Genomic DNA, 18,032 nt, shown 5'->3' with positions numbered 1-18,032 from the left:
ATACTGTCTCTAAATGCAGAAAAAGCATTCGATAGAGTTACAGTAACTGGAATTTTTTATTTGCAGCTTTATGCAAATTTGGTTTCAGAAACTCTTTCATAAACTGGTTAAAAATATTATATAGTTCACCAACAGCATGCGTCAGGACGAATGACTAAACATCCTCCAGTTTCTGTCTCAAGAGGGGCACCAGCCACGGATGTCCTCTATCCCCCTCATTGTTTGCGATTTTTATTGAACCACTAGCAGCAGCAATTAGACAGGCTACAGTGATTAAAGGCATTAAATGCAGGAATGTAGAACATAAGGTAAGACTTTATGCGGATGATGTGTTACTTTTTCTCCAGCATTCACAAACCACTCTTTCTGAGGTAATTACATTAATAAACTCTTTCTCAAGAGTCTCAGGTTATTCGATAAACTGGTTAAAATCTACAGTTCTTCCAATTAATTGCTCCTTCCAGAATAATTCTTCCTCTCCACTGTAGTCTGGAGATATTAAATATTTAGGAATTAATGTTACACCTAGGCTGGCAGATTCAACTAAACTAGACCATTTCCCACTTTTAAAGAAAGTAGCGGATGATCTGGTTAGGTGGAAGTCCCTACCCATATCACTTATGGGAAGGGATGCCTCAATAAAAATGATGGTTTTGCCAAGAACTAATTATTTATTTGCAATGATCCCGAGCAAAACATCACCTGACTGGTTTAGATCTCTGGACTCCGCTATCTTTCCAGAGGAATTCAGATGAACCCCCACGTATTAGCTTAGAAACACTGCAAAGGACTAAGGATAAAGGAGGACTAGATCGGCCTAACTTTCACCACTATTTCTTTGCCAACAGGCTCCAAAACATCTCAGGGTGGTTAAAACATACCCTCTTAGATGAGCCTTGGCCAGACGTAGAACAGGCACTATGCAATAAGATAGAGATTTCGGATTTACCATTCATTAGCTCAAACATCAAAACGACAGGAATGCTTCAAAAGCATCAGTATCAGCTCTTTTCTGACAGCGTGCTGGGAGTTTCTAAAAATGACTGAGTCTTCATTAATCCCATGCAAGCGTACTCCCATCTGGAACAACCCTGATGTACTACTAAACAATAATTGATAAACTTCCCAGATTGGAGTTGTAAAGGTATTAAATACTTGGAACATATATTTGAAGGAATAGACTTTATTCCCTTTGACATATTAAACAATATGGGATTAGCAAGAATAGATTTTTAGAATATCAACAAGTTAAATCTATAGTAAAAAAAAAAAATAAGGTCTAATCAAATCAAATTACAAATACCGCAAAGTGTGGCAGAATTCCTTAATCTGAAACCCCCCAAATTACTGTCTAAAATATACAGGACACTTTCTAAAATGGATGACTCATTGCAACATGGGTGGAAGATCTATCAGTCAGCTGGGACCACAATTTCTGGTCTAAGATATGTTTAAAAACCTATAAACTGATTAGAAATTCCAGTTTACAGTTAATACAATACAAAATCCTGCATAGAGTGTGTAATATTCGTGCAGAAAATATTGCATAATTTGTTAGACACAGAATTGATTATTTAAATGATGTGTACGTGTTAAATAGAAGCTTTATGTTGATTGGTTAATGCACACGTGATCTGTTTATGCATACTTGCTGAGACTCAGTCGGAGTAGTTCTACCTGGGGGCTGTTTCACGAAGCGGGTTCAGTGAAAACTCGGAGTTAGTTGTGTGTGAGGTAAGGGAAACTCAAAGTTATCGGTTTCAAAAAGCCAGTTGAGCCCAACTCTGAGTCATTTACCGCGGTAACATACCCCGTGAAGCTAACCTGCTTGCTAGCAGGTTTAATCCCTGTAACTCTGAGTTCCTCCTCTTTAAATGAACAGTCAGATTGAAGCAAGTACTTTCTCAGACATGGCGTGTCCTTTTCTTGAAAGACCGGTCGACATCGAAGCACAAATCATCCGCAGGAATCTACGTCAGGAGAGGGTGATCAGACCCCGTTTAGATATTTTATCGTTTACAAATGATTTTCTGTTAGAGCGTTACCGTTTTTCATCACAGACAATCATTTATCTCAACAATATTCTTAGCCCTCATTTTGCTCGTCAAACACACCGTGGACATCCTCTCAGTTCCGAGCAAATTCTTTGTACAGCACTTCGCTTCTTTGGTAATGGCAGCTTTCTGTACAATATTGGTGACGCTCAACATGTTTCTAAGGCAACCGTCTGCCGGTGTATCAGACAGGTTACTCTTGCGCTTAAACATTTTCTCTACACGTTTGTGGCATTCCCTGGTCACAGATGTAGTAGAATAATCAAGGAAGAATTCCATAGAATTGCAGGTATGAAGTAATAGCCTCATATACTTAGTAATATGCTTTAAGATTTGAAGCAATACACAATTGTAGGTTGACTAGATAAAATACAGTTACTCTTCGCATTGTAACACCATACAAAACTAGAAACTGACTGCAGTACCTGTTAAAATTACGTAGACTTATGCCCTCTTTGTTAGGATTTCCAGGTGTGATTGGCTGCATAGATGGCACACATATTCCCATTAAGGCTCCTTCAGTAAATGAAGGAGACTATGTGAACAGAAAGTCATTCCACAGTATCAATGTGCAGGTAGGTGTGTCTAGCTTTTAGTAGTTTACTGCATTGAATTATTGGCCTACTTTACAGTACATCTACAGTAACTAATCACTGTTCTGCATTGTGAAGATTATATGTGATGCAGCCTATGTCATCAGCAACGTGGAGGCAAAGTGGCCTGGGTCTGTGCATGATGCCAGAATGTTCCGTGAATGCACACTGAGTGCTAGACTTGCTCGTGGTGAGTATACAATGTAGCTGCGGTATATTATAATCCTTAAGCAATATCTTGTTCCCTGATATTGCACCTTAACATGTAAACTGTCTACTCATTATTGTAGGGGAGTTCAGTGGTTACCTACTCGGTGACAGGGGGTACCCATGCCAGCCCTATCTGCTGACCCCATACCCTGATCCTGAGCCTGGCCCACAGCAAAGATATAACTTGGCTCACAGCAGGACCCGGGCCAGAATAGAGATGACCCTGGGCATACTGAAGGCCCGTTTCCAGTGCCTCCGTGGCCTCCGTGCCACCCCAGAAAGGGCCTGTGATATCATTGTTGCATGCGTAGTCCTGCACAATATTGCAATGATGAGACGAGAAACCTGGGTTGCTGCCCCAGAGGTTGACCCTGATAACAACCCTGACATTCCTGTTGATGCAACAGATGGACAAGCTGTTCGAAACGCAATATGTTCTAATCATTTCCAGTGAATAAGTTGCAAATAAAAACATATGACAATCATTTTATGCACTCTTCTTTATTTCCTGTAATTGAATATGCAAAACAGTATTTTAATATTTGGTTTTGAAAGACAGTTAACGATCCATCAACTTGTGCCACTACCCACCTTTAAGTGATGTTCCAATATTTGTATGTCTATTAGGGTTTTCTGCATTTTTTGTTTAATGTGTTCCATTTCCAGATCCGATTTGTCAATTTGTTTCTCAAGGTATATTTTGTACAACTGCTTTACAGGGAGCTATTAGAATACAGAACAATGTTACATCTTGGCAGTATTGCACTGTGAAAATTGTACAACTATGAATATAACTTAGAAAATAGACACTTGTAGCTAACGACATTTTCATTTCATGAGAAGAATGATTCTTAATCCAATATTGCAATAACTGGCAGGCAAATACTGCAGCATCTTACAGAGGTAGGCTGAGCTGTGGCTGTGGATGCAGTCGGTTCACCCTGGAGATTCTCTGCATTGCTCTGTGAAGAAAGGATGAATGTTTTAAAATGGTGCATCACTTACATGACGTATTTGTTAGACAGTGCATACCATAGGCTGCTCTACATCTTCCCTCCCTGTGCCAGCTGACAAGGTATCTCTTACTTGCATACACCAATAATGAAAGACATAGTATGAAAAGTCCCGAGAAGAGTATGTACCATTTCATGGGTGTCTGGCAGTTCCACAACAGAGATTACTCCATCAGTAACTGCAAGACAATGTGGATTACAGGCAATTCATCAACAGAGACCTGCACATTTTGAATATAACTTGTACAACAGTGGGCAGTCTTTCAAATATCACAGTCTTTCAACAGTATGTACAGGAAGTAATGGCATCTATCAAATTATACTCATCTATAACTGTTAAATACATTACAATCGGTTCGATTATGATGGGTTTGATGATGAGTTTCATGGATTGCCATCACTGAGCCAACACTGGACAAATGCACATACATCATTCATATGAATTACTTACTTCTTCTGTATGAACTTCTGTCCTGGGGCATGGCTGTATCGGAGGAACTTCCTCCAAGGATGCCATCAGCCATGGGCCGGCCAGTGTTTTGGCTGAGAGCCATCTCTTCAGCCTCTGTGAGAGGTGTTGGTGGTGGACCCCCACCAGTTTTTCGGGCCTCTGCCTTTTTCCTATTGGCTAATATGTAGGTAAAATGTGACCATATGCACCCAAGCCCACATTTAGAACTTTGTAAAAAGATTTAAACAATATTACATGCTGCCAGATGAGACTGTAGCTTTTGTGTCTTATAGACGAGCAAAACCTCCCAATCGTCCAGTGCCTACCTGTTTGTACTATATTTTTATACTTCATCTTTATTTGCTGCCAAGTGCGCTTTATGCCGGTTGGGTTACACCTGTGATAACGAAATTAAATTAGAGAGAATATAGAAAAACTAGTAATATTTCTTAAATATACATCAATCAACATCGTTCTTATCAATACTTACGCATTCACTCGGTCAGCTATTTTCTGCCACGCTTGTTCCCGTTCTTTCGCAGCAACAATCGTGTTTCCTTTTTTTGATATGGCATGCTCGTATTCAGCATACGCCATCATTAATAATTCAAGCTCCACTGGGGTGAAATTGGAAGCGCGAGATTTGTTTCCCTGTGTTGTCATGGTGAATCATTTTCTCTGGATGCCATTGATAGAGCCTTTTTATGTGCTCGTGCACGCGTGACAATCAGGGTTAATTGAACTCAGAGTTTTATAAACTAATAGTTATCACCTGTTCTGAAACCAAAAACTCAGAGGTTGACATCTCAGAGTTAATCAACTCAGAGTTCAAGTTTTAACCCAGAGTTTGCAAAACCTGCTTCGTGAAACAGCCCCCTGCCTGTACGGAGTACAACATAAACTCCGTGTCATTCAATAAAGATTCTGCACAGCTATCCTGCCGTAATTCTTTATAAACAAGACAAAACATGGTGCGAGAGTAAAAGTGAATCACACGGACACAATGGACGTCGCTGGTGTTCCGTCGCCCCGCATGGACAAAACAGACAAACAAGACAAAACAGCATAAACGTCAAATTCTCAAAACGAATACTGGAAGAAATAATCAAGCTTAAAATTGAGTATTATATTTGTGACCTTGAGCGAGTACCCCCCTAATCAAGCGGTATCCAAAGCGAGCACACAGGAGAGATTAGGGCTGGATCATAAAAGTATTTATTGGTTTTATTAACAATCGCAACAAAAAGGGGAGGGTTCAATAACTCCCGGTGACCTGGTTGATGTTTCCACTGGTGAAGTATATCCCCCAGTAGGTAGTTTAAAACCCCGGCCCGCGCCACTGGGCAGCCAGAGATATCCTCACAGCAGGCTGGGACCCTATTGCTCGATTAGCACCCCTGGTTTAAACAAATCAAAATACCATATACTCAAAACAACAAAATAGTCCTCACTGCAGAACAAAATAAAAACCAATACCGACAGCGCACAGCAAATCCACTCCAATACGCACACTGGGGTCGTCAGAGCACTGGTCCCAGGCTCCAACTAATAAGCCCAGGGACAGCCTGCTAGAGGGTACGGACAGAGTCACCCGAGAAAGTCCACGGTCTCAGCGGAGTTATACATGTGTATCGTTCGCAGATAATTTTACAAAGGCAGTATATACGTTGCGCCCTAAAAGAGGGGAAGAGAAACAGTGGGTACAACTTTCCCCAAAGGTTGCGGTTTCCTGCAAATGCCAAAACAGAAATTACAAAACCCACACTCCATTCCTCATAATAAACATAAAACCAACATGTATCCCACACAGCAAAAGCGTTTATCTACCTCCAGAGGACCCGCACTCACACCAGCCGATCAGGTTTTCACCTCCGGTCGCTCTTTTATATATTACCATCGCGTCAGTCAATAATTAAAACTATGTCCGACTCAATAGCAATTAACTATGTTAGGAAAAAGATAAAACCCATACCTTGTCTTTGCAAACAATCTTGTTCTGGATACACGACTTCACCCCCTTGTGCCTTTGGGCAAATGCGTTCGTCCCTCACCATCAATGCCCCAAAACTTCACGAAGAGTGGTCCGCCTTATCCAGAGGAAGACTAGGCTACTTGCCGCACTCCCTCTTCCCAAGAAACCTCCAAGACCAAACAGTACTTCGATTCGAATCGCGAGATTATGCGGGTATAAATCTGATGGAATACCGCGCCCCATATCATCATAAAAATCCCCTCGGGGTATCAAAATAAAGGTCCCCTTTTCAGCTATATGGTCGCTACTCGTACCGGTTATATATTAATTGTTGTTTGTATTATGGTATAAAATTTAATCAAGAAATTGACTAAAACAACACCTGATGCACTGACAAATATAATACATTTTCATACCCGTAGTATCATATTTGATACACACATTTTCAGCACGTTTTTCTATAAAATATTTCATGATATATTAAGTTATTATTAGTTAGTTCACACTAATAAAGACTCATTTTGAAATATAATTAATTTTCGCTACATTGCGCTTACTGTAACTGTTCCCAAAATAGGACTTCTTATCCCATGAAAATCCTGCCGGCTACAACGTGTTTGCAGCCGTCAGTGATTCTTGAAAAAAAAAAGACGTTTTCCATCTGAACTACATAGGTCATCCACCAGAGGGCAGAATACAGGTATATCATTATATACACCAGGTTTTTGAGGAAAGGGATAATCGTATTACTGACGTAGAGGTCTTAAATATGATACATGTGGCGTTATAGGGAGTTAATGTAATTTTCTATTCACTCATGCAAATAAATAATTGTTTGATAACAAAAAAATACATTTGTTTTAATTCTTTTTTCCTGTAAACATATCACTTGCCCCCCCCCCCATGCTCCCACATTCAAAAATGAAACTTTTGATAGCACTTTATTGCCATCGGTTCCACGGGAATGCAGACCTCTATTCTTTTCTTCTACCTGGCAAGTCCACCATTATAATAGCAATTCACCAAGGTGCAAGCGCATGTAGCTCTTAAAGAAATTGTTTGAAAAAATTAGTTTATAGCATGTTTATACCCTAAATACACCAGTGACTGAGTACAACCCTTGTGGACCAGGCGCCTGGCTTTGACTATTTTTCTGCCATTAAACTAGCAAACATGGGTTGGCCATGAAGTAAAATAACTTGTGCCTTTAAATTGTTAAAAAAAAAGTCCTGTGTGTTGTAAAGTGAGGTATGAAACAGATACCAGGCTGCTTCAGTGAGGGTCAGCGTAAGTTTTATTCATGTGATTTTGCGGTTTCAACTGTTTCATTGGAATCAATCCAAGCAGCAGCATGAAGACTGTAAACCAAAGAAGTGGGACGATGCCTGAGAAGAACAACTCAGTCAATCCTCACATCTCCTCTCTCCTCAGGCGATTGATGGACTCTGAGCATGACACATGTACAAAAGATGAGGACTCTTCTCCACTATTCGAATGGAAATTGTTCTTAATCTTTTATTTATACCTTTTGCTTATACCGTAAGATTTAGGAACACACTGAAAAATATCAACTTTAATACATTTGAAGGTTGAAGTTATTGGAATTTGTTACGGCTGATTTGGTGGAATATGTTTTTGGACAGAACTGTCAAAAAATGTGGAATGAAAATGCAGTTTAATGGTTGAATCTGTAGCTTGCCTAACTTGCTATAAATTACACACACATGCAGCATTAAAGTAACAGGGAGCTATTAGAACAGAGTTGTTGTATTACATTAACACAGACCAGCAAAAAATATAACATTATTCTAACATTAATGTAATGTTGTTCTGAATAGATTTCTATGTCCAGTCCTGATTTCAAATTGGGCCTTTAAGCCTAGAATATGGTCAGTTTTAAAAACACTTGACTTTGTTGCAACTCATTTTCATGTTAATGTCATCTTTCCTGTTAATGTGAGTTTGTTCTGTGTGGGTCTCTGTCTCAGGCTGTCATTTTATTCATAGTTATTCATAAAATACTTGACTTTGTTGCAACTCTGACTAAGTTGAATTCCATCAAGTGGTTAACGGGTGTGAAGATAAATGTAAGGTACTCCATCTAGGGAGCAGAAATATAAAGTACAGGTATTTCATGGGTGTCACTGAAATAAAGGTAGCTGATCATGAGAAAGACCTTGGTGTGTATGTTGATGCTTCCATGTCCCATTCTCGCCAGTGTGAGGAAGCAATAAAAAAGGCCAATAGGATGTTGGGGTATATCTCCAGGTGTGTGGAGTTTAAGTCAAGGGAGGTAATGCTAAGATTATACAATTCCTTGGTGAGACCTCAACCTAGAATATTGTGTGCAGGTTTGGTCACCATATCTTAAAAAGGACATTGTGGCCTTAGAAAAGGTGCAGCGTAGGGCCACAAAAATGATTCCTGGTCTTAGAGGAATGTCATACGAGGAACGGTTACTTGAGCTAAATCTGTTCAGTCTCAAGCAAAGGAGACTGAGGGGGGACATGATCCAGGTATATAAGATTCTAACAGGTTTGGATGCTGTTCAACCAAACAGTTACTTCAGCATTAGTTTAAATACACGAACTCGTGGCCATAGGTGGAAATTAGCGGGAGAACATTTCAAGCTGGATTTAAGGAAGCACTTCTTTACACAGCGTGTAGTCAGAGTATGGAATAGCCTTCCTGATAATGTAGTGCAAGCTGAATCCTTGGGTTCCTTTAAATCAGAGCTAGATAAGATTTTAACAACTCTGAGCTATTAGTTTAGTTCTCCCCAAGCGAGCTTGATGGGCCGAATGGCCTCCTCTCGTTTGTATAGTTCTTATGTTCTTATGTTCTTAAGATTATCCTGAAATTTTCAAGTTAATGTCATTCCAGTTAATGTGAGTTTGCTCTGTGTGGGTCTCTGTCTCAGGCTGTCATTTTCGTCTTAGTCTCATTTAAACCACTTAACAATATGCATAGATTGCATAGCTGCAAATGTAAAATACAAAAATTAACTTGGAAAGCATTCTACAACAACATTCAGTATTGTGGAGTATTAATAGCATTTATTGCCAATTCCAGTTGCTAGGTAACTTCTATATTTTGAATAGAATACAAGATAATATTTTAAACTAGATTACAGTTAATTGTTATTTTTCTGTTTAAAAAAGACAATTGCTGTAATTTACATAGGACAAAACCTGTAAAAGACATTTTGTAATTATTTTCTAAATGAAATGAAGATGCTTTGTTACTCCCCTTGGGGAAATTCTCTTTTCACCTACCCCATCTTGCTCTACTTGACACACGGGCACAGACAAAGGTAACAGCAAACCTGGCAGCAAAGGGCAGCCACCTGTAGGGACACCCATGGAGCTGGGGGTTTTACAGTGATTAACAGCAATTTTGCAATACCTTTCTGGCAGCTTTTTTTTTTTGCTAGGTATTTACAGTAAATTCCACATTCAATTCTACACCAAAACAGACGTCATTCCTAAGCGCAGCATGGACTGCTTCCAGACACAGTATCATATGCAATTTCCAGAGTCACTTGAGTAAGCTGGAGATGCCTCATCCCCGGGTAAGAGAGCCTGCAGTAGGCAGCCTACCAAAAGAGGGCCTTTCCTGTTCCCTTCGTGAATTATAAAACCAGTGGAGAGAGCTCTCCTGTTGCAGTTTCAAAGAGAAGACCAACATGGAGAATTTTGGACTGAGGTTTTGCAGTATGAGGGTGCTGAAGGAAAAAGGAGTTTCAAAGACATTGGTCTGCCTGTACTGCCGATTTTGTCTCTGACAATTTCAGATGTTCATGTAGAACGTGAATTTACTAATGTGACATTCCTTAAATCTGACCACCAAACAGAATGGTTGTAAATTTTCTGTCCAGTTTGGTAGATGTACAATTTGGACTGCAAAGAGATGGACTGATGCAGAGGCAGAGCTATAGATAGGCCTGGGTGAGCTCTGCTGGGCCCACCCATTCAGATTAATGAAATTACATTTTTTATATGTATTACCGGCTTCTAACTCTGTTCCTGCACATCACTGCTGTTACTGTGGCAAGTACGACAGAATGTGTGAGCTCCCTCTAGTGGTGCTCTTTAGGTAGAACACCACAGTCGTGGGTGTATTATTGTTGCAGTCACCATGTTGTAAATATCTAAGCCTATATAAGAAAATGTAGGGTAATGAGCTTCACTCAGGCCCACCCAAATTTAATACAGGTCCATCCATCAGCCACTTTTCCATATTTAAATGCTGCAGGAGGATGCTCACATGAAAAAAAAGACTAATTCATTTCTTTATCCAAAACTATTTCTTTCCTCATTCATTACAAAGAAAAGAGCTTTAACTTGTGCGTGCATTGCTTAATTTTAAGCAGCATTATGGAGTATTTTTGGAGATAGAAAAGTTTATGAAGGGTCTGATTTTGGGTATCTTTTACTTGTGGTTTGGGCTATAAAATTGGAAGGAGTTGCCAACCTTCACTGTGCAGGGTCTGCGCTGTTCTCATCCGTGGACAGTGTGTGAGTTTGTGGGTCAGTCATAAATATGCGGGGGGGCTGTATTTATTCAAAATAATACAGATAAAATTAATATATCTCATCAATTAATTTAAAGTTATTTTTCACCCCAAGCACACCTACCCTTCCTGAAAATGGTTTAGTCTACAGTCCTGCTCTGGGGTACGTTTCCTGTACCATGATGCATGTTAGCAAAACACAAAAATATGCCAGGAAAATAGCAAGAGATCAAAGAAAAAGATACATTCTGTGGGCCATGGCTGCTGCCGCATGGCAGAGGGTGTGAGGGGGAAGTGCAGGGACGATGTCGGCATCACCAAAAGGAGGGCTACAGCTCTTTGGAGGGAGCCGGTGAGGAGGGCTGGGGGGAGCCAGTCTGCATCCTCTCACTCCTGGGGAGGACCGAGTATTGGCCATCCTAGATCTGAGAGGCACTTGAGGGAATCCCGGGGTGCATAAATCTCTGTAGTCTACCCACCTCCAAGACATCTATGCTTTCTACTCCCCAGCCACTTCCTCTTGGCCCACCAACATTTGGCCCCCTGTAGTGTGATCACCAGGGTTCCTCAATATGTGGCACCTCCACACCTGGCTCCTCTACATCAGCCATCCCTTGTCTGGGCCCCTCTACATCAGGCCCCCTCTGACGTGGCCCTCAGTCCCTCAGGGCGACACTGTCCCCTGAGTCCCCAGAATCCCTTTCAGTCTGGGAGATCACCTAACCCACCCATCCTGCTGCCTAATGCCGGTGTCGTGCTGTAAACTGTCCCCCTGCCACGGAATGTAATCTCTCATTTTAAAGGCAATGTCGCTTCGCTTCTCCTGCGCGGCAGCAGCGTCCGCTCGCTGTAACATCGGTAGTCTTGTTTAAGCAGACTAAAAACTCACATTTCTTGTTTATTATGATATTTTACAGTCAAAGTTAAGATTAACATCCTCCTGTAATACGTCGCAAATGTGACACTTACTACTATTTCATTTAAACGCGACAATAATGCATTTCTTTTCGACGCTCGTTCGTGCAAATACAGTCGCCTTCAGTCTCAAGAAGCGATTCATCTACTTGAGTAATATTTTTAATACTTTGTTGAATTAATTCTGCCTCAATTTCTTTGCTATTCTGTCTTCTTTTCATAACTATAATGCGGCGATTAGCTTCATACTGGGCACCGACACACCTGGAAATGACGTAACATCGAACCAAATGGCAAAAGTAATCAGAAGTCAGCAGCCTGTCCAGAACGCACAGATAACAAGCTACACTGCAAGTCATCCAGCCACGACGTCACCCAGCCACTCGTCTACCATCTAAAATACAGATAAATTACATGTGCTCCGTATTTCTGCAGTTGATATTATTTTGAACTGGACCATAAAGAAAATATTCTTGGCCTGGAGGGAGGAGTGCTGGGCTATTTTATAGGAGGCTACTCTTTCTTAATAACCCCATTTTTAATTCTGAACAATAAGCTTAATAGGATGGGGCGACATGCTGGTGCAGTGGTTAGCACTGTTGCCTCACACCTCTGCGACCCGGGTTCAAGTCTCCGCCGGGGTCAGATGTGTGTGGAGTTTGCATGTTCTCCCCATGGTATCGTGCGGTTTCCTCTGGGTTTTCCGGTTCTCCCCCACAGTCTAAAAACATGCTGAGACTAATTGGAGTTGCTAAATTGCCCGTAAGTGTGCATGTGTGAGTGAATGGTGTGTGAGTGTGCCCTGCAATGGGCTTGACCCCATTCAGGGTTGTTCCCTGCCTCGTGCCCATTGCTTCTGGGATGGGCTCCCGACCCCCGTGACCCAGAAGGATAAGAGGTTTGGAAAACGGATAAAACTGAAGAGCGATTTAAAATAGGTGATTGTCCAGTAAGAGGATTTAACTTTAGCTACAGTGTTTTTTGTTATACAGGTATATTTTGTTTTACAAAAACAACATTTACTTCTACACTATACGGTCAATTAAAGTACCTTCTGCATCCTGGAGATGGTCATTACCTTCTGGAGAGTCTATTTCCTCAGCAACTCTCTTGTTGCTACCTTCTGGAGACAGATGAATGCTGAAAAGATCTTCCATCTGGTCAGCAGTAATTGTGATTGGCTCAAAGCAGAACAGGTGGCGCAGAATGTAGACAGTGTTTATAACTCACTTATTAATTATCAATGTGTTACTGGTTACTTTATTAGTTTATATTCAAAGAAATAATAGCAACTTGATCCATGTTGGTCAAAGGATAAAATTCTGATCCTAACTAACGTACATGTAAACAGAACACAGAATACCTCTGAAATGGACCCTGACCCCTGTGGATGACCTGAAACGTGACAATGTCATGTTCCAGCAGATTCCCATCTCTTATTGACCGGATAGGCCTCAGACAACCTGCATTGGCCATGAAGTCAAGCAGAGGTGTCTTTCACTTCTCAAGGTCCTCCAGAGTTGTACTTTCAGGTACCTGCCATCAAAATGGACTGTTATTGAGGCTACTTGAATTATAACTTTTTAGTAAGAACCCACACACCCATATCATGTTTGAAGCCTTTCAATTGCAGCATTAAAATTAGGCAGCATTCGGCAGGTAAAGGAGCAATATTTGCTGGCAGGCACATGGGACGATTAATCTGCGCAGTAGGGACAACATGAAGAGAGGAAAATTTGCTGTAAAAAAACTCAATTTGTTCGCCATAATATCTTGCTGACCTCCTTCCCAGGGCTTAAACTGCCCACAATGCTTTTCCACCCTCTATGCATATTTAGTATTTCCCTGATATATCAGACGCTGATATGGGCAGTACGGTATGCGCTCCGTCTGGTTAGATGTGGGCCTGCACTTTCTTAGGGGCCTGCCCCTCCTGACACAGACTCTTCCAGAATCTCATACTCCTCTCCATTTCCCATTCTTCACACTGTTTATTAGTGTATGGGAACGGGACAACCCTAACTGAAGGGTCAGGACTTGCACACAACACACACCCCTCCTGCCCTAATGAAGTGGCGGTATACTTAGCCCATTTATACCACCAATTTCCAAGTGTACGTTTTGCTAACCCATCCAGGTCTACTTCATCCTGGGCATCCTTCTAAAATTTGCTCACTCTCCTCACTCCCATATCTCCCCCCATTTCTCTCCGCTTTCGCTCACTGTAATCTGAGAGGTTATTCAGCATCAAAGGACCAGGCTGAGTCAGTGAAGTCAGTTGTCCTGTGCTCACCTGACCTGTGGTCCTGCTGTGCACCCAGACCTGAAGGGCCTGATAAATCATTAGCATCACTAACATCGTTGCTGTCAGCCGTACCAGAACCCACAGCTTCGTGTCCTGTCTGGAGTGGCTGGTCTGCTTGCGATGCTCCCTCTTGGCCCTCACTCTGCTCTGATCCTGAAACTGACTCCACCCCAAGCTGTGGAGCTCCTCTGGGAGCTCCATCAGGGCCATCTGAGTCAAGGGCAGCTGCATCCTCTGTGTAGTTTTCAGTGACTCTGTCTTTCGTGCGGTACTCTAGTGCAGTGGTTCAAATGGTACCACGTATTACTCCCTTCTACCTGCACCGCTGTTGCTGTGGCTCGTGTCACCTTGAAGGGTCCCTTTCGTCGGGGCTCGTGCCACTTTCACCGGAACACTCGCAGGTAGACTTTATCTCCGGGAAAGATGACTGGCTCCTCCTGGTCTGTGTCTTCTTTCTGTGCTTTCTCCTTTTCCTGTTTGGAAATAGTTTTGTGTATTTTGGTTAAAGTCCTCATGTACAACTTTAATTCATCCCCCAGCTGATCTAGGCTGGGTCCCTTATACGCCCCCTCAAGTCGATCCAGGCATAGGTCTCCCAGTCAGCATTTCATGCGGAGACAAATGCATCACCTGTGCGTTTCCATCCGATATGCCATCAAGGCTGTTGACAGGGCATCCACCCAGTTCATTTTCATGGTGGTGCAAATCTTATTCAGCTTCTGCTTAAGTGTGCCATTCACTCTCTCCACCATACCCTGCAACTGAGGGTGATACACACATGCCAACTTTTGTTTTATTCTCAGCTGTTAAACCACTAACTTTTAACTTTCCCCACAAAGGCAGCTCCATTATCAGAGCTTATTTCAGTTGGGATCCCAAACCTCGGACTCTCTGATCAGGAATTTCACCACTGTCATCGCCCCCATGTCCTTGGACGGTATTGTCTCCACCCATCTGCTGAACCTGTCCACAATCACAAGCATATATCGCTTTCCATATGCTGTTTTTCCCATGTCCACATAGTCCACCACAAGTGTCTGAACGGTCCCTCAGGCACTGGAATGTGCCCTACTGGGGCCGTGATTGCTTTGCGTACATTGTTCTTAATGCACACCTCATATTCACATTCTGACAACCTTGCATCCATCATTGCTTGCAGCTTGTTGTGTAATTTTCCTTAACTCCTCCCCCCGTGCGCAATGGTCAAGACCATGCGCATCCGTTATCAAAATATTCACCAGAGACAGAGGTGCAGCCAAAAGTCCCTCATGGTTGCGATACAGACCATTAGCATCCTTAGAGGCCCCCCTTTTTAGCCACACTGAGGCCTCATAGGGGCCCGCCCGCTCCTGCAGGGCCACCAGATCAGAAACCTGCTCTGTAGTCACCATAGGTAAAAGATCAGCAGTACTCACCTGCGCAGCCGCCCTGGCTGCCGCATCAGAGGCTGCATTTCCTTGAATAACAAAATCACGACCTTTGCGGTGGGCCTGACACTTAACAATAGCCAAACGCTTGGGACGCATCATTGTGTGTAGCAACTCCAAAATCTGATTATAATGCTGAATGGGGGAGCCGTCACTTTTGCGAAAGCCCCTTTGCTTCCAGACTGCTCCAAAGAGATGGCATACACCGTGTGCGTATGCAGAGTCTGTGTAGATAGTAACTGTCTTATGTTGTCCTCGCCGGCACGCTGTAGTCAAAGCCTTTATCTCCACTAATTGAGCGGAACAGGGTTGTGCCACTGGCTCTGAAACGAGAGTGTGAAAATCATCACCCTGTGCCTGGACTACAGCAAACCCAGCCTTCAAGGCATCCCCATCTCTCCAACATGAGCCATCCACAAACAAAACCATCTCGCTATTTTCAGTGGGAGAGCTCTCCAAGTCTGCTCTCAGTTTAGTGTAAACCAAAGACTCTGCCACACACTCATGTGGCTGCCCCTCATCCTCCAGGGGAATGCTGTCTGCAGGGTTTACTGTAGTGGAGCGCTTTATTGTCACATCCGGGTAAGTGAGAAATGCAAAGTACGCTAGCTGCCTTGCTGGGGTCAACACAAATTTGCCTTTGTCAATAAGGTCCACCATCTTATGTGAAGTATAAAGTGTTTTTGCATTCTAGCTGTGTTACAGTATGTAACACAGCCTTCAACTTTTTTCCCCACACAATGCAGGACATGCAGGGGTGCCAAACAAAACAGTGGAGCTGCAGTGTAGCCAATTATTTCTTTCAGTAGTTTTAAAATCATTTCTGAGGCTGTGTGTTAGAGATGGAGGTGAGCAACACTGAGGCATCTCAGGGAACCATGTTGCCCATATTAAAAAACACACACGCATGCAACTCAGGCAATCCAGCATTTCTTATTTCAGTTATATATGACACTGCATGGGGGCGGCATGGTGGTGTAGTGGTTAGCACTGTTGCCTCACACCTCTGGGACCCGGGTTCGTGTCTCCGCCTGGATCACATGTGTGCGGAGTTTGCATGTTCTCCCCATGTCGTCGTGGGGTTTCCTCCAGGTACTCCGGTTTCCCCCCACAGTCCAAAAACATGCTGAGACTAATTGGAGTCGCTAAATTAACCATAGGTGTGCATGTGTGAGTGAGCCCTGTGATGGGCTGGCCCCCCATCCTGGGTTGTTCCCTGCCTCCGGACCCCCCGTGACCCAATAGGATAAGCGGTTTGAAAAATGGATAGATGACACTGCATGTTTTTGTTTTACATGTTCACTACAAGTCAGTGTTTTTTTCATTGTATGATTAATGCCACATTCATACCAAAAAACACACTAGACATACTGTACAAGGCAATCAAGGGAAAAACCTTCTCAGAATACAAAGTGAATGTATCAACCGAAGAAGGATGTTTCCTTTTCAGAATATTCATTTTTTTACCATGTGGAACCACTGTCCATGATTCAATTGAGTGCATTCAAAGAATGATACATCAAGACTAATAGTGACAAAATATTCATTTAATATGTATTGTACATGAATGTAGGACTTAGATGTTGATGAATTTCTCATCAGTGAAGGGCATATACACTCAGGGAAAAAAAAGTTGAAAACCCAGAACTATCCAATTTAGATGTAATTTGGTACACGTGCAGACCAGTGATGGATATGTAAATGATTAGAATTGCAAGGAGTTGGCATGTTTAATTACCAGACACAGGATGCCTCGTAGTCACATTAGCCAGTTAACAGCACTTGACGGAGTTTGATAGGGTTGCATTGCGGGTTTGCATGAAGCCAGGTGGTCATATGGTGCAACTGCATGTGGGCCATGCGGATATCAGTCGCCTGATATTGAAACCAATGGGCACGTGAGGCATCCACACACGTCGTGAAGTTTCTGGTCATCCAAGACAGACCACGCCAAGGAAGGATCGTTGGATTGTGCTCCAAGCATCACAGATCCCCATGACACCTGCGCCTGATATATGGACACAGCTACTGGACTCTCTACAACACCCTATATCATCGTGTCGCGATGACTGGCATCAGCTGGACTACGGGTTCACCGTCCCATGCATAGGCTGCCGTTCACAATAGCACAGAAACGGTTGCGTTTGGAGTGGTGTAGTCACTGGGAGGCATGGACTGATGACGACTGGCGTCCTACCATGTTCAGCGATACATCTCAGTTCTGCAGTACCACAGATGACCGTCGTGTGCGTATGGTGGCGCCGCAGGGAGAAGAGCAATCCTGCCAACACTGTGGAGTGACACACCACACTCTGACGGCACAGTGGTACACCAGTGACATCCTAGTGGTATCCGGGCCCAGGGGTGTGCTATACCCTACTGACATGGGACCAGCAGTGTGGCCATACCGCCAACTCCGTTTGATCTGATATTATAATCATCGAGATACTGTCACATGCCCTTTCATCACATGCAGATTTCATTTTCACAACTTAGTCTGTTGTGCTTCACTTTTTTGCCACCGAGTTTGTGTTCTGACACCAAGTTGATGGGAATTGATTATTTGAGCGTCATCTAAA

The 18,032-nt window shown here is 42.7% G+C and overlaps 2 protein-coding genes across 4 annotated transcripts; one reads left to right on the top strand and one right to left on the bottom strand.

Moving 5' to 3' along the window:
* The first annotated feature begins 1,677 nt into the window (after nt 1-1,677).
* On the top strand, nt 1,678-3,342 carry LOC125715987 (putative nuclease HARBI1). The gene is made up of 3 exons (XM_048988176.1): nt 1,678-2,629; nt 2,726-2,837; nt 2,938-3,342. The coding sequence occupies exons 1-3, from the start codon at nt 2,501-2,503 to the stop codon at nt 3,309-3,311; spliced, it is 615 nt and encodes a 204-aa protein (XP_048844133.1). The 5' UTR covers nt 1,678-2,500; the 3' UTR covers nt 3,312-3,342.
* LOC125715986 (uncharacterized) lies at nt 3,337-5,194 on the bottom strand. 3 transcript variants are annotated; one of them, XM_048988173.1, is made up of 7 exons: nt 4,812-5,194; nt 4,648-4,718; nt 4,322-4,498; nt 4,000-4,049; nt 3,757-3,819; nt 3,449-3,580; nt 3,337-3,365 (listed from the first exon to the last, which is right to left on the bottom strand). In XM_048988173.1, exons 1-7 carry the CDS (start codon nt 4,982-4,984, stop codon nt 3,345-3,347), a joined length of 687 nt encoding a protein of 228 aa, XP_048844130.1. In that variant the 5' UTR covers nt 4,985-5,194; the 3' UTR covers nt 3,337-3,344. The 3 variants fall into 3 exon arrangements, with proteins under 3 accessions (XP_048844130.1, XP_048844131.1, XP_048844132.1); XM_048988174.1 differs by lacking the exon at nt 3,449-3,580 and having other exon boundaries at nt 3,343-3,365; XM_048988175.1 differs by lacking the exon at nt 4,000-4,049 and having other exon boundaries at nt 3,343-3,819.
* Nucleotides 5,195-18,032: the final 12,838 nt, after the last annotated feature.

This window comes from Brienomyrus brachyistius, chromosome 20, assembly GCF_023856365.1.
Source record: "Brienomyrus brachyistius isolate T26 chromosome 20, BBRACH_0.4, whole genome shotgun sequence".
Lineage (NCBI taxonomy): Eukaryota > Metazoa > Chordata > Actinopteri > Osteoglossiformes > Mormyridae > Brienomyrus > Brienomyrus brachyistius.
This window is presented reverse-complemented; position numbering and strand designations above follow the sequence as displayed.